The sequence below is a fragment of the Sardina pilchardus genome, chromosome 8 (genome assembly GCF_963854185.1).
Source record: "Sardina pilchardus chromosome 8, fSarPil1.1, whole genome shotgun sequence".
Taxonomy (NCBI): domain Eukaryota; kingdom Metazoa; phylum Chordata; class Actinopteri; order Clupeiformes; family Clupeidae; genus Sardina; species Sardina pilchardus.
Genome location: NC_085001.1, coordinates 33,286,972 through 33,303,011, shown reverse-complemented (window position 1 = coordinate 33,303,011; position 16,040 = coordinate 33,286,972). Strand labels below are relative to the sequence as shown.

Genomic DNA, 16,040 nt, shown 5'->3' with positions numbered 1-16,040 from the left:
TGTGCTTCCTTAAAATACAGGGTGTACAAGTATACACACCTCTATGTTAATTTCACATAGAGGCAGGAAGATTTTTTATTATTATTTTTAAAGGCCAGTTATTTCATGGATCCAGGGTACTATTCATCCTAATAAAGTTCCCTTGGCCGTTGGAATTAAAATAGCCCCACATCATCACACACCCTTCACCATACCCAGATACTGGAATGGTTTCATTTCAGTTAGCCTACTAGCTTGTTTAATTTACATTTAGAGATGATCTTATGGAAAGTACCCCATGCCAGTTATCTAGGGGACTTTAATCTGCAACACTTTCCTAACCAAAAGAGAACATTTTAAGAATGTGAATGATGCCCATGACATGTACATCTAGGTCTGATTTCCATTTCTTACAGGCCTGGCTAAATGAGAAGTTTTCTCCTGAACTGCTGGAACACAAGAGCGAAATTGTGGAATGTGTCATGGAGCAAATTGTGCACATGGTAAGACAAAAATAGTCAGATACACAAATCCTATATGGTTCACTTCTTATCCTTTAAAGAAATAAATGTTTTGGTATGATTATTACAGTGCATGCAAATGCACTGTTCTGTTCTTCCTGGGCATCTTCTTCTTCTTCTTCTTCTTCTTATTCTCCTAACCAGGTCCTAATTAGCTTCAACCGTTTAACGTAGAAACTTGGTTCAAACTTTGTTACGTAGGTCTTGAAAATAAGACTAAGTCTATGTATATTTCAGTTCTGTAAACTTGATACTTTTTGAGATATTAGCAAAATATGTTTCCCCATTGACTTTTCATAGACCTCTGAAGCTGCTATCCTTGCCCATATAAGGAGATCCGGGAGTTAATTGAAGCCAACTGCCCATATATGGCAAGCTTTTTTGTAGGCGAACTTCAGAGGTCTATTGCACTGCACTGCTGATTAAGCTGATTTGCACCTGTGTCAAGAGCCAGGTGCTCAAGGCCCTATCAAGTTTAATTGACAGCCAGTTAAATTGAACCTGCATTATCAGCTCTCTCTGTCTACCCATTCACTCATACACACACACACCTGACTGCAGCACTTCATATGCCACACTTCTCCATGCACTCCACAACATTCTAACCTAACATGTTAATGGATTCACAAATGCAAAATATTATCAGCTTTAATTTGAGAATTTTATTAGTAGCCAAATATTGTTGTCTCTGTCCGATCATCACCAAACTTGACACGCATTATCTTAACCTCTTACTGCAGAAGCGCCCCCTAGTGGGCCCACCGCCAGCCAGGCCCGTTGTGACTTTCAAAGTTAAATTTATGTAAACTGAGAATTATTGATTTGCTAGACATACATCCAGCTCACATTGCTAAGTACTAATATAGTATTGTGCATACCAATTTTCAGCCGTTTACACGCAATAGTTCACCAGAATGATAATTTTGAACTCACCATGAAAATTCCCTATTGTTTACACATGGGGTAGCCACCTCTCAAAACACGCGCAAACTCAGAGTGGCACATTTGCCATATGTGCGCTTCGTAGCCATTTAAGCTAAGCTAAGTTGCGCATGCTGGTTGCATGGTCTACTGCCTTCGTAGTGATTTAGTTTGAACAATATACAGTTTGTAGCTGGTCTACATTGCCTATGGATACCATGGCAAGAAGAAGCCTATGGTTGATATCCAAGAGAAGCATTGTAGAAAACATCATGAGGAGGCTGTTAGCAATGCTTGCTCTATGGCTGCTATCTTGGATTCAGATGAAGATAGGCTGGTGCATGGGATTAACGCTGTCCTCCATGGGTAAGTGAATTTAAATACATATAAATTCATATCATGTGCATTAAGTAATGTATAGTCATATTAACTTCTGTGTTTGTCCGTACCATATTAGTTTAGCTTAGTAGCAATGACTGTTATGTGTTCATGTAGCTGAACATTACATTGCCTATAAAGGACATAGCTTGATCCCAGCAAACAATTAACGTTCTGCTAACTTTCACTAACGTTAGCTTTTGGTTCCCCTATGGTTCGTTTTTCAGCAACCTACTAATAACGTTTAGAGAACGTTATCTCCAGGTTGTCAAAACAAATAACGTTCCCCTAACGTTTTTACAACTAAAGAAAAAAACGTTATATTCTGGTTGAATCCCAGCAAGCAAATAACGTTAGCCGCTGGTTCTCCTGTGGTTAGTTTATCAGTAACCTTCTAATACCCTGGAGAGAACGTTAGCTCCAGGTTATCAAAGTTTCCCGAACGTTATTACAACTAAAGAAAAAAACGTTATATTCTGGTTGCATTTCTCTTTTCACACAACGTTGCTACTTAGTTGTTTTTAGGTATCTTATTTGTATAACCATATCGGTATTCCCTGGTTATGTGCGTGGGGTTGATTGATGAAAATCGCCCCAGAGTTTCTATGAGTTTCCAATTGAACACGGCCAGCAGCCACACTGCAAAGTCGGAATAATTTGTTGCAAAATCGACATATAGCTCTATTCTATTCTCCCCCCCTCTGTTGGATTGATATTCGGCCGACCAGCCAGCCCGTCAGCTAAAGGGGCCAGCGAAGCTAGGTTGAGAAACTTCCATCTCGGGTCCGTGAGTTCTGGGGTGTTGGTGTTTAAGCAGACTCAACCTCGCTAACTTTAAGACATTTGGATAACACAGAGATAAAGTTACTCACGTAGGCTGTAGTGGGGTACGAATTGTCATGAAATAATGGTCCCGTAGGATTTTTTTGCTAAAATTGATTTTTTTGTTTTATTTGCTTTATTTGGGGTCCTACTGTTGAAAAATGACGGGGTGCAATTTTTCTGACCCCGTTTTGCCCTTCCTCTGGGGGGCGCTTTCTCACCTTGGCCAGGATACTGACTGCAATCATACATCTACTAATAATGATCACATTTTCACAATCTTGGTGTCAATTTAGGGGTTATTGAGGATGCTGAGTCCATTTATGACAGTTTCAGTGTGATCAGAAGTTGTTATGACTCATTTTTACATAACATTGCAGTAATAAAGGCAAATCCAATGGGGCAACGTCGCCAAACGGTTAAGTGAGCTCATATCTTGGGAACGCTTTAATGTATGTTCACGAAACTTGGTCACATGACAACTGACCCCCTCCCAAGGGTACACAACAAATTTGGTGTAATTTGGCCACTAGGGGGCGCTATAATTAGCAAACCTGCGTTTAGGGGTTACAGTATATCATGATGACGTTGGTTAGAAAAATTCCAATGGCTAGTCATACTCTTCATACTCATATTGATGATCATTGCAAATTTTACCCACTCATTATAAACAATTGCCCATTTTGGATTTTCCTGAAAGAGAAACTAGATCATCAGCAGTCAGAACTTTGTTTGGCCCCCTCATTGCTGCTTACCAATTTTTGTCAAAGATAACTATTTCAACACAAGATATGTCTTTTAATTCTGTCTGATGACACAAAGCTGAGAATCACATTGCTAAGATACAGACAGAAGATACAAGAAGACAAAATTATCAAATGATGCCATTTGTAATGGATCCCTTTTAACCCTATGAGCCCTATTGACCAAGTGCGTCAAAAAACACTCCCACTCTTCTCTGTTACATTGCTCTGCAATTATTAGTTGCAGCGAGATGAAGCCTTTATAATATGAAAGAGCAGAACTGGGGCTTTCCAACGAGACTAAACACTTGTCATTAAATTAAATCAAAGTATATCATATTTATAGTCTATACAGTAATTTCCCGCATATAAGCCGCATTGTGTATAAGCCGCAGGACAGTGTTTTGTGCAAGTTAAAAGAAACAAAACCATATTAACACCATATTAACTGCCCCCCTGTATTAACCTCATAGATGAAGAAATTTTGCAAAATCAATGTATAAGCCGCGGCTAGTAGTCGGAAAATTACGGTACTGCTCTCTGCGTTCACCCACACATCCATTACTCTCGCTTGAATTACTCACGAACCCGGGATCGCACAGACATGCACGCATATCAGATGAAAGAGAGAAACAGAGCTTTCCATTGATACCAAATACATCCTTCTGTGTTATAAAAATAGACAAAGTGACAAACAAATAATAATGTCATATAGTTTAGGCTACCATTACTCTGGTTTGATTTACTCTTGAACCAAAGATCAGAAAGCTATGGCACACATGTCAGATGAAAGAGGAGACACAGAGCTATCCACAGATACCATACAACCTTCTAGGTCATGAAAGAGACGAAGTGACAGCAAAATAATAACTTCATTTAGCTCCACTTACCCCATGTTTTTGTGTATTTTTTGTGGCATAATAGCTTATGTTCATAATCCAACATTATCATGTAAGGATCTAAGTTCCCAGGCTGATGACATTCCTTTCAATCATATATGGACTCTTGATTAGCTACTGAGTGTGGGCCTATTGTGGACCTCCTGTCACACGTTTGTCCAAAGTCCCCAGAAGTTAACTTGGACCAGGAAATGTAACCAAATGTATTGTCATGTCTTGATTGATTTACTCAAGTGGTTTCACTACAACAATGGTCTCAGTTTCACCTACAGTACTCATCATGTGATCTCCATTCATGTAACCTATATCACTGTCTGAACCAATCACAAACTTTGTAGCCTATATAAGGGTAGACAAAACATCATTCATGGAGTTATTCTGTTGTCAGATCTCCCACACCGTAGGTGTGTAGTCTTCAATCCTCTGAGCTGGTAATGTATTTTCATTCTCTGACTGTTTTGCACGATAGCCTAAGTAATTCCTTTAACCTGTTGAAGTAAATTTCACAATATGCATTTAGATGTACTCCTGTAATGTGTTGGATGAATAACTTGAACCTGTCCAATAAATTGTTAAACTCTGACCCGCATGGCTTTCGCACTCATAGTATGAACTGACGTTCATATTGCAATATTTTGGGCGTCTGCCCACCATGTGTAGTAATAGTACTTTGTAACAGAAACTTTTCCATATTTAGCGAGGTCAGAAATGATTAGGTTAACAGGGGTTCATAATCCATTGATATTTTCAACAGTGCGCGGATGCTTCACGAATTTCCTTCGACCACTCTCTGTTCCCTCATTGGTTCAGAAAAGTGACGTCTTACAATCATGTGTTTCTCTATGGCAAGGCACATTCATAATCCAGTTTTGAGATCCTAGCAAATTCCTGTATGGTATCCAATTCATTTGCATCCAAATTTGTTTGACAAATAAACACTTTTTTGCCTTTACTTTGTTCATTGCGATGCAGTAAAAAGTTATTACCGTAATTTCCCGACTATTAGCCGCAACTTATACATTGATTTTGCAAAACTTCTACCGCTATGAGGTTAATGCAGGGGGGGCAGTTAATATGGTGTTAATATGGTTTTGTTTCTTTTAACTTGCATAAAACACTGTCCTGTGGCTTATACACAATGCGGCTTATATGCGGGAAATTACTGTATAGAGAATCATCATGTGTGCACGTAATGTGTGCCACGCAAACAAGTCAGGTTAGATCAGCTCGTGTCACAAATATGGAGCACAAAAAGTGTCAAAAAATCATTTCTCATCACTAAATCAAAATTGCCATTTATTTCTGTAAGGCACACACCACATATTTCTGTAAATTGCTCAGCTCCAAAGTATCCCTCCACCATGGTTCTTGTATTATGTAGCATGTGTGAATGGCACTTACAATGACCAGGATAAATGCTTCTAATAAAGGTAGTGGAAATGCCCTTAAAACAGCCTAGGGCTCATAGGGTTTCTCCTATCCTTTGGATTTGAAGAACCACCTTATTTAGAGAGCTAGAATTTTACATGTGATTTTTCCTCTCATCTCTCGGTTTAGATTTTCTTGCTCCAAATTTCGAATTGAAATCGAGACTTTCATATAACACACACTCTTCAGTTTACTGATAGTGAAACATTTCTGGGGTATTTTGTGTCATACTGCTTGTCACACTTAACAAGAAAAAGATAATTTTCTCATTTCATCCGATATTGATTTTCATACATTTTTACATAACGATTTTTAGCTGCCATCCATTACAAATGGCATCATTTGATAATTTTGTCTTCTTGTATCTTCTGTTTGTATCTTAGCAATGTGATTCTCAGCTTTGTGTCATTAGACAGAATTAAAAGACATATCTTGTGTTGAAATAGTTATCTTTGACAAAAATTGGCAAGCAGCAATGAGGGGGCCAAACAAAGCTGTGACTGCTGATGATCTAGTTTCTCTTTCAGGAAAATCCAAAATGGGCAATTGTTTATAATGAGTGGGTAAAATTTGCAATGATCATCAATATGAGTATGAAGAGTATGACTAGCCATTGGATTTTTTTTGCTAACCCAACATCATCATGATCTACTGTAACCTCTAAATGCAGGTTTGCTAATTATAGCGCCCCCCATTGGCCAAATTACACCAAATTTGTTGTGTACCCTTGGGAGGGGGTCAGCTGTCATGTGACCAAGTTTCGTTAACATACATTAAAGCGTTCCCAAGATATGAGCTCACTTAACTGTTTGGCGACTTTGCCCCATTGGATTTGCCTTTATTACTGCAATGTTATGTAAAAATGAGTCATAACAACTTCTGATCACAATGAAACTGTCATAAATGGACTCAGCATCCTCAATAACCCCTAAATTGACACCAAGATTGTGAAAATGTGATCATTATTAGTAGATGTATGATTGCAGTCAGTATCCTGGCCAAGGTGAGAAAGCGCCCCCCAGAGGAAGGGCAAAACGGGGTCAGAAAATTTGCACCCCGTCATTTTTCAACAGTAGGACCCCAAATAAAGCAAATAAAACGAAAAAATCAATTTTAGCAAAAAAATCCTACGGAATTACAATTCGTACCCCACTACTGGCTGTATGGTATCGATCACATTCTTCACATCTCCATGCACTTGTTCCATTAAGTCCAACAGGCTTTAAAAAAACACTGTATAGGGTAAACCGGGTGGAAGAGCTAGCTAGCCATAGTCCCAGGCAGGCACACAACGACTTCATGCTAACTAATCTGACGAATAGTTTTGGATTAATCCATAATCGATTAGAGTGGCACCTGAAATGCATTCATGTTTTTAAAGCTTTATTTGTTATGCAAATATGATGATGAGGACTCTCATGAGGACTCAATGAATTCTTTCTCAAACGTTGAGACTGCATCTTAAACAGCACAATGTTCCCGGGGGAGAATTGTTTTATATTAACACGTCCAAGTTATAGCCTATGTTACTGTGCTGTTCACTCAGCCTATCCCACAATTCCCAGTCCCAATTTAAAACAAAATAAACCAAAATCCATCATAATTCTGAACCGAGGACTTTTAATGGCATACGATGCAATAAAAACAGCCTGTTTTGAATGTTGAAACAGTGTGTTAGGCTAGCGCCTGCTCTGCTTATGTTTTGATCTGACTAATCGTTTATTATAGGAAAAGACACCGTAGACAAGAAAGTATTAGACCTAACCGCATTTAAATACTTAGCTGACACTTGCTTATGATAACAAGCCGAATTCGTCGCAGTTCAGCAAGCAGCTAATGGTAAGTGAATTGTCATGCGTGTATAATGTCATTGCCTTAGTCATCAGAGACGTTCGCTCTCCCAGGTTGCAAATAGGCTGTCGCCGTAGACGGCAAGTGTACAGCGGAGCCATGCCTCGATGTCACTATAATTCTACATATTTTTTCCCCCTTTACACTTTGTTGCTGGGAGGTTAGGGGAACGTTAATGCAACCAAATATAGTAAAGTTCCCTAAAGGGTAGGAGAACGTTCTGCTAACCAAAATAAACAACCAGAAAAAAACGTAGTATTTTCGTCAAGAAAACTTTCCTGGGGAACCTTGTGGCAACTTTCGCAACTTTCAGGCAACGTTTTCCTAACCAGGAAAAAAACGTTCTAAAAACGTTCTCCTAACCAGAAATTGTTAGCTGGGATGCCGCTGTGCTGTGTGCTTGCTTGGGAACGTATAGAGATCGCTAAGACATGTGACCAACTTCATCAAAACACAAAGAATTATGGGTATGTTTGGCTCGCCTGATGCCTGCCCATGTAAACTAGTGTTCTGGGTCTATGATCTGGCATGATAATAATGAAAACTAAGCGTGAAAAAATTGTTCGAAAAACAGAACATAATCTTGCGCTTCCTTACTGATGCTATCCATGCCATTCCTTGCCTTTGTCACCTGAAACATGGCGTGTACTAGTATTTTTCCACGCTGGAAAACGATAAAAGATAAGCTTCATGTTACTCTATTGAATTTTATAACACAGCAGGTAAACGGCATTTCGACAACTGCACTTCGTTGTTCCCGCACGTCAGTAAAACAACTTAAGTTTTGGGCCACCGATTCCCAAAATGCGTTGCGTTTTACGTCACATTCTCAATCTCTATTGTGTAATTATGTCATCATTAGAGTATCCTATTAGTAATGATTTTATAGGTTACTATGTTGCTGAACATTGCATATGATGAGGAATAGCTTGTCACAAGCCTTTTTGATGTCCCACTATGTGCGTCGGGACCATGTTTGAAGTTACATTGACAGGATCAGAAATGCACAGGCACGATATCAATCCTACCAATGTTGGATTGAATTAATCTTTTAATATGATCTGGGAGCCATTTAAATTAGCAAGAGAGCAGCCATTTAAATTTGTTAGCAAGCATAACTGTCCTCTTGCTATAGCTAAATTATAAGTGTTTTACATCAAAAGTATCCTAAATATGATCACTATAATGCTTTTATTGTTATTGTTACCATTTTTATCATTACACTTCAACCTGATTGCTTCAGACATGCATTTTCTGTAATGCTTGCCCAGTTCAGTAGCTTGTAGCAAGTCTGTTGTAATCCATTACATATTCAAGTAAGAACATTGAATAATTTGTATTTATACTGTGCAATTTTGTTTTCTTGCAGTGATGAACCAGGATCTGATGCTGTGACACCAGCAGCTCCATCTCCGCCTGTTTCTCCCTCACCTGCTGATCTGCAGAAGGCACCAATCCCATACTGGATAAGTGTCCATCAGGCTCTACAGGAGGTTTTCCGAGTTACTATTCCATTCAGATTTGATACTCTGTACCTGGGTAACTTCCCAAAAGAGATACATGCTAAGGACAAGAAGCTTATGTCCATCTTACTAGCTGCATGTAAAAAGGCAATAACCCATAAGCAACAAGCTCCTTTGATAGATGATTGGATAGACATAATTTATGACCTATACAAAATGGAGAGACTGACATATTGTCTTCAACTCCGGCAAGAAGATTTTTACCAGTATATGGTTTAAGTAGACTGTTTATATTACTCCCAGAAGAGTAGACTTCATATATTCACACATTCCTCCCAGTTCTATAATGTATATAGTTCTGTTTGTGGTAGCAGACAGACCTCTCATTGAAGATTATACACAAGCTATCAAAAGGCAGTCAAATGTTTTCCTTCTTTGTTTGTATGCTTGCTTTCTCTCTCTTTTTTTTGTATGTGAAATACAAGAGAAATGTGACTGGTAAATAACTTGAAGGCTGGCCAGATGGCTTTTGATTGTACTGATGTGGATGCTATTGTTTATTATATCCCTGACTTGTGTATTTGTCTGCTTTGATTCTGAGTGTACAGTTGTGTACATCCTCAATTATGTATGTTTCTGTAATGCTCTGGATACCAATAAAAACTTTAAATTAAACACTTCAAATATATCAGGCTACGGTCAGACATACACAGGTATTTTGATAAACGAATATTTCCTTCCCTCCGTTTTCAAAAATAACATTGTGTACACTTGTCAGTTTTCAGAAAAGTTTTCGGTGACACTAACCTGTGTATATGCCGTCAAGAGCATGCCAAACCTGTAGGTAGTGGTGTAACAAGAAGTTCGAGCCCACGTTAACCAATGAGAATCCCAAAAATAACGAATCACTTCCTTGTTTCAACTGTTGCAAATGCAAAAAAAAGAAACGAAAAAGGGTTGGCACTAACATTACATTACATTTTGCACCTGCTACTCTGAATGCATCCATGATCACCATAGCCAAATGAAAATGTAAACATTGGTTGCACTTTTTGCGCAGATGCAAGTACTGCCACATACTGTGACGTTGGCTGTCTAGATGGTGCCTTGCTTGCCTAAAAAAACGTTCTTAGTTTTTCTCAGTTCACATTCAGATGCGAAATCTCTTTTTCAGAAAGACTTCAGAAGAGTTTTCAGAAAGAATCATATTCAGAGACAAAATCACCATTTGTGTGTACGCGAAATGCACAAACGAAGGGAAAAGTCTCCGTCTTTAAATGTGAGAACGGGGCTTCAGTCTGAGTGGGATTAATGTACATCATACAAGTTCCATTTTTTGAATGGAAATATTCTGAAATAAATAAACTTTTTCATGATATTCTAATTATATGACAAGCACCTGTACACTGGCACTGACAGTGAGTCAGTTCTGGGTGTGGTGGGTGTAGCTCTAGGGTCTCTAGGTTGTCAACAGTTTATATAGTTAATGCTTTTGTCATGAGTTTATGGACTTACAAATGACTTTGGCTTAATTTTATTTAGTGCTGAAAATTAAATTTCACTTCCATTTGTTTGTGATGCAGGAAGAAAACCTGCAGCGGGCAAGGAAGGGTGATGTTAAAGCCAACATTCATCGTATGGAGATTGATCGCATCCGGTTTGTCCTTAACAGCTTCCTGCGCTCTCGCTTACAGAAGGTACAGAACGTTTTTGTTTATAGTTATTATAGTGCATGAAAATGCACTATACTGTTCTTCCAAAGTATTCTTATTACAGTGCATGAAAATGCACTGTACTGTTCTTCCTAGGCTTTAACTTTTTATTATTCTTCTAACGCACGCAATTCAGCTTGAACCGTTTAATGTAGAAACTTCATTCAAACTGTTACGTAGGTCTTACTTAGGACATGTGTGCTATGACTATGCTATTTGAACTTGTGCCTCATCGATAGCGTGCAGATTAAGAGACTGACGCGCTACCAACACACTACCTAGCAATTATAAACTTGTTGTGATTACTTAGACACTTTACTGTGCGTTCAGACCAAAAGCGTCAAGAGCGCCGGAAATCATTCATTTTCTATGGAGAGTTGCCGTTACCGGCCTCAAAAGCGTTCTGGGCGTGGCTTCATGAGCATCACGGGCGTCAAAAGCTGAGCCTCAGTTAACGTTATGGTAACGAGCTATGACACGGTTCGGCGTCAACCAATCACAATGTCAAACTTGCAGGATTGCTGCTTGTTGTTTGTATGAATGTTTTGCGTCATGGCTTTGATGCTTTCGGCGCTGAACTGGGTTGAGCGTCGCGCTATGAGCTTCACCAGCGACTTTGGCACTTTTGACGGTTTTGGTCTGAATGCACAGTTACTCATAGGCAACGTTGCCATGTTAATTTGGGATCGAAGGCTTTCACAGAGATGGATACACGTTTCCCGCAAACGCAACAATTGCAACATTGCATTGCATTATCTTGATGGCTGTAGGCCTAAAGGGAGAGTCAACTCTTCCAAAGACGAAATCACGCCTAAAAACAGTTGGCCATCCCACCGGTGGGATTGCTGTTTCCCAAGTGTAGGGGGACCCCGAGAGCAAAACTTCCATGGTTTTGCTTTAAAAATCTAAAGTTGTAGCAAACTGCCTCAGAGCGCCTGAAAGGCCTCAGACCTGGAAGTGTTAATGATGTAGGCCTGTGAAAGAGGGAGTTGGTACTACATTTTAAAATGCTTGTGGTGACGCTCCTGGTAACCTGTCTGCCTTGCATGCATGCTCGGTATTCTGCGTGGCGTTGGTTCAAACCCAGGTGATATCATGGGTGTTTTTCCCAGTAGGCTACACTTGTTTATTATAATTTAAACCTTTCATTAATAACACACTTTAACGCAACCATTTAAAATTATGGTAGCCTCACTAGGCCTACCGAAGCGAGCTCTCCCCAAATCAGTAGGCTATGAGCTGCAGGCTGCACTCTCCCAAATTAACACGAATTTAGGGCTGTGGAGCAATAACTGGTCCTCAACTGATTGCAGAAATAAGGTTAGTTTTTGTAAATTGTATTATGGACACGTCAATACCATATATGTTCGCACAGACTTCTGTATCACGCAGAAATAGGCTTGTGGTTTTATGATTGACTATTTGTCGAATCAGAGTCACATCTGCAGTAAATTAGGTAAAACTGCCTGCTGGTGATGACGTGCTATTGTTCATCTATGGTTTATCCTCAGTTAACAGGATCCCATCGAGATCCGTAACACCGGTTTTAATGTTATGATAGTTAACCTAATAACCAGCTGCTGTAAGCTGCAATCTGCGGTTTTTGTATGCCACTGTTGTCTTTATGATGAAAACATCTCATTCCAGAGTTTGTCGTTCGTTTTTATTATTAATATAACATCGTCTTTTTGGCGGTTTTGGTTTCTGGCAAAGAAATGCATTACTTTACATTCCTGAACATTCTCTAACCATCGTCATTTCGAATGGTGCTGTTTTCCGCACTAAAATTCATTTAAATCTTTTCACGGAGAGCAGCTGCTAAATGCTGTTCTGCCCCTTGTTTGCGCGCATATGTTTTCGTAAAATTTATGTATAGAATTTCGAGTCGTTTTCTCACAATGGATTTTCATGTAGGGGGTAAAATTGCAAAAGTCCAATTTCCATTGCAATAGAAACCCACCATACCCATAACAACGGGTGCTAATCAAGTTAATGTTGGCTGACATGCTTTTCTAGCGACTGCAATACACATGCAACATTTAGGGCATGTCCGGTTTTATTCCACAAATGGGTACAGTGATACAGTTGAACTCTCTCGACATTTGAGCTTTTTGTGCTCAAAGTTAATCGTAATAGGTTTCTCCACCACTACGTCTCCATTTCTGCTGGTTGTTTTGGGATACAAAAGCGCACGCATACAGTGAAGTAGCGACGCAGCACTACTCTGGCACTCAGTCTGTGGAAAAACGAGCCAGTTTTTGGATAATTGGCAGGTAGCACCAGCACCGAACTGGCACTAGCACCAGCACCTAGTTCGTTGCGGTGGAAAAGGGGTAAAAGAGGCCGCAAGCGGGACCGACGGGCCCAAGCATCTGCGTTCCGCAACCCAAATTTGGTGGGCTTGTGTGTTCTGCTTGTGTGTTGTGATCTCTGGCCTAGGGTGTGGCTTAGGGACTCTATAGCGCCACCTAGCGCATTGTCTGTTGTGGTTGACACATACATTCACAAAAATGAACCAAATTTGGTGGGCTTGTGTGTTATTTATACCGTTAGTCAGGAACGGAGCCTTGGCCCTGGGTGTGGCTTAGGGACTCTATAGCACCACCTAGCGCGTTGTCTGTTGTGGTTCACACATTCACCAAAATGAACCAAATTTCGTGGGCTTGTGTGTTATTGCTACAGCTAGTCAAAGACAGAGCTCTGGCCGAGGGAGTGGCTTCGGGACTCTATAGCACCACCTAGCGCGTTGTCTGTTGTGGTTAACACATACATTCACAAAAATGAACCAAATTTGGTGGGCTTGTGTGTTATTGCTACCTCTAGTCAGAGACAGAGCTCTGGCTAAGGGTGTGGCTCAGGGACTCTATTGCGCCACCTAGTGCATTGTCTGTTGTGGTTGACATACATTCACAAATAATGAACCAAATTTGGTGGGCTTGCGTGTTATTTGAATTGAATTGAATTGAATTGAATTGAATTGAATTGAATTGAATTGAAATTGAAATTATTGCTACCACTAGTCAGAGACATATATTCACGAAAATTAATCAAACTTGGTGGGCATGTGTCTTGCTCATGCACATGCCCACCAACACGCACATGTTGCTTTGTTAGATTCCGAAATGTCACAGGTCTGCACCGCAGGTGCTCAGGCCCGCTATTGCCGCTTGAGGCTATATTTTTGGTATTATTTTTTTGGTGTCCTATTCATGATCCAGTGCATGTAGCCTACGACAATTTTGACATTTAAATGTCATGCATATTTGTATTTGTTCGTCCGCAGTTTCCATCAGGAAGTGAAAAATCTTTAAGTTGCCACATCTGTCGAAGAAACTTAATCAAATGTGAAATGTAAGCAACGCAGCCAGTCAACATAGGAGCCAGTTGCCAAGTTACACCGTAGGGCTGGGTATCAATCCAGATTTTTTCTGAATCGATTAGATTCCGATCCACAAGGTCACGATCCGATTTGATTCGATATCGATTTATTTATGGATTTCTTTGTCAATACTAGTTTTTCTTGGTTATAAAATGACTTGAGTGGAGCATATCCATCTGTCAATGGCCTGTACTACAATACAAACTTTTAAGTGGTTATTTAGTACAATCTCCCTAATCCTATTGCTGGGTTGTCAATTTGAATTAAAATTACTTCTGCACATGAATAACTGTAGCTGTTGACAGGAACTGTCTCGTGTGTGTGTCTGTCTGTCTCTGTGTGTGTGTGTGTGTGTGTGTGTGTGTGTGTGTGAGGGCCCTTTAATCACCCTTTATGCCTGTTTGCTTTTCTCATAAATCAGAGCCTAGTTTAATATACTTGTATATTAATTGATACACATTTACACTTCTGTATAGGCTTCTATCTTGTCATAGCCTACCAGAATGAGCATTAGCCTACGTGGCTAAAAGTAGTAATTTCCAACCTATTCCCAACGGCTGCATCTGCTTTGCACTGATTGAAGTTTGATTATAACTTCACGTGACTCTCAGCAGGATATGTTTTCCGCCTGACTTATGGATACAATGTTTAAATCACACATCTCAACCGATCACTGAAACAGAAGTTGCGCTATCTCTGTCTGTTTTATTTACTTTCATTTTGTGTCATATATTGCGCCAGTCAAGGCGTCAATAATTTAATACAGAACGGAAAATGGACGGGGACAGGATTCTGACAGATCTGTGATACTTGCTTGTAGTTCTTGAAGCTATTCTTTTGTCCGAGCTCAACTACTGTCTGCAGTTTTCAAGCGGCCAGATCAGACTGCTGTCTATCATTCACTGCCACTGAGCAGAGCAGCCACTCGTTCAAAGCAGGTGGCTGCCTGCGAGCTAGCAGCCACGGCCACGGGATAGAGACAGCGAGCGAAGGAGGGGCAAACACACACACACACACACGCACACACATACAGCAGAGCTCATTCTCAGAACAGTAAAAAGTGACGGCAGATATCCATCACGTTAGAGTCTCCAAAACTCAAGGCACGTTGAGAATGAGAAGGAAATTTGCTGGTAATAACTGGAAGATGCTGATGGCAGATGAAGAGGCTTTATTTTCTGTATGGGTCAGGACAAAACAATTAAGGGCGGGCAATGGACCTGGTCAGCCTGCAGCAGTTAATTTCCGTGTCTGCTACACATACTATTAATATACAAAATATCTAAACATATTTAAATTCAATCCAGTATGAGGTGTGTCAATAAAATAATACAAAATAAATTCCAAAAGGGAATAATGTGGCACTAAAACATGAGTGTGAATGTGTACATGTGTGTAAGTGCATAAGTAAATTACTGATCTAATTTATCTGCTAAACTTGTTATATTTCTAATTTAATCTAACTATGCTCAACAATGTGTCATGCAGTGTGATAAAAATACATTTAAACAGTAGAATAGACAAACATTCAATTAGAAAGATAATTCGGTATACCACATACAAATACATTTGTTTTCAATGCTAAACGCGCAAAACAGCACTCATAAAAAGGCAAATACTCCACTCTTGTGGTCATAAAACGGTACTGCATTTAGAACGTTACAACAAAGATGTGAAGACGTTAACGGCTAGCATTTTGACTCGCGAATGCTAGCCATACTACCAGCGGAACATTAAAACATTCATGACACATAAAATCAAAACAACAGACAAATACAATTAGTTACCTGTATGGGTCAGGACAAAACATGCCACAGAAGGTGATTTTTACGGAGCAGCTTCAGCCATGCTTGGTTCGCTCTGCCTTAGGTTTCGGTTTCGCCGGCCATGAGGTGGCGGTTTAAGTCCGCTGTAGCATTGCCGGTGTAATAGGGCTGGGTTAAA

At 39.8% G+C, this 16,040-nt stretch overlaps 1 protein-coding gene across 1 annotated transcript in view; it reads left to right on the top strand.

Annotated features, from left to right (window-relative positions):
- gins4 (GINS complex subunit 4 (Sld5 homolog)) overlaps positions 1 to 16,040 on the top strand; it is a 35,480-nt gene that overhangs the window by 6,318 nt on the left and 13,122 nt on the right. Inside the window, exons 2-3 of the mRNA XM_062544118.1 lie at positions 396 to 482; positions 10,589 to 10,702. Coding sequence (XP_062400102.1) covers positions 396 to 482; positions 10,589 to 10,702 — 201 coding nt within the window. The remainder of the gene's footprint in view (positions 1 to 395; positions 483 to 10,588; positions 10,703 to 16,040) is intronic.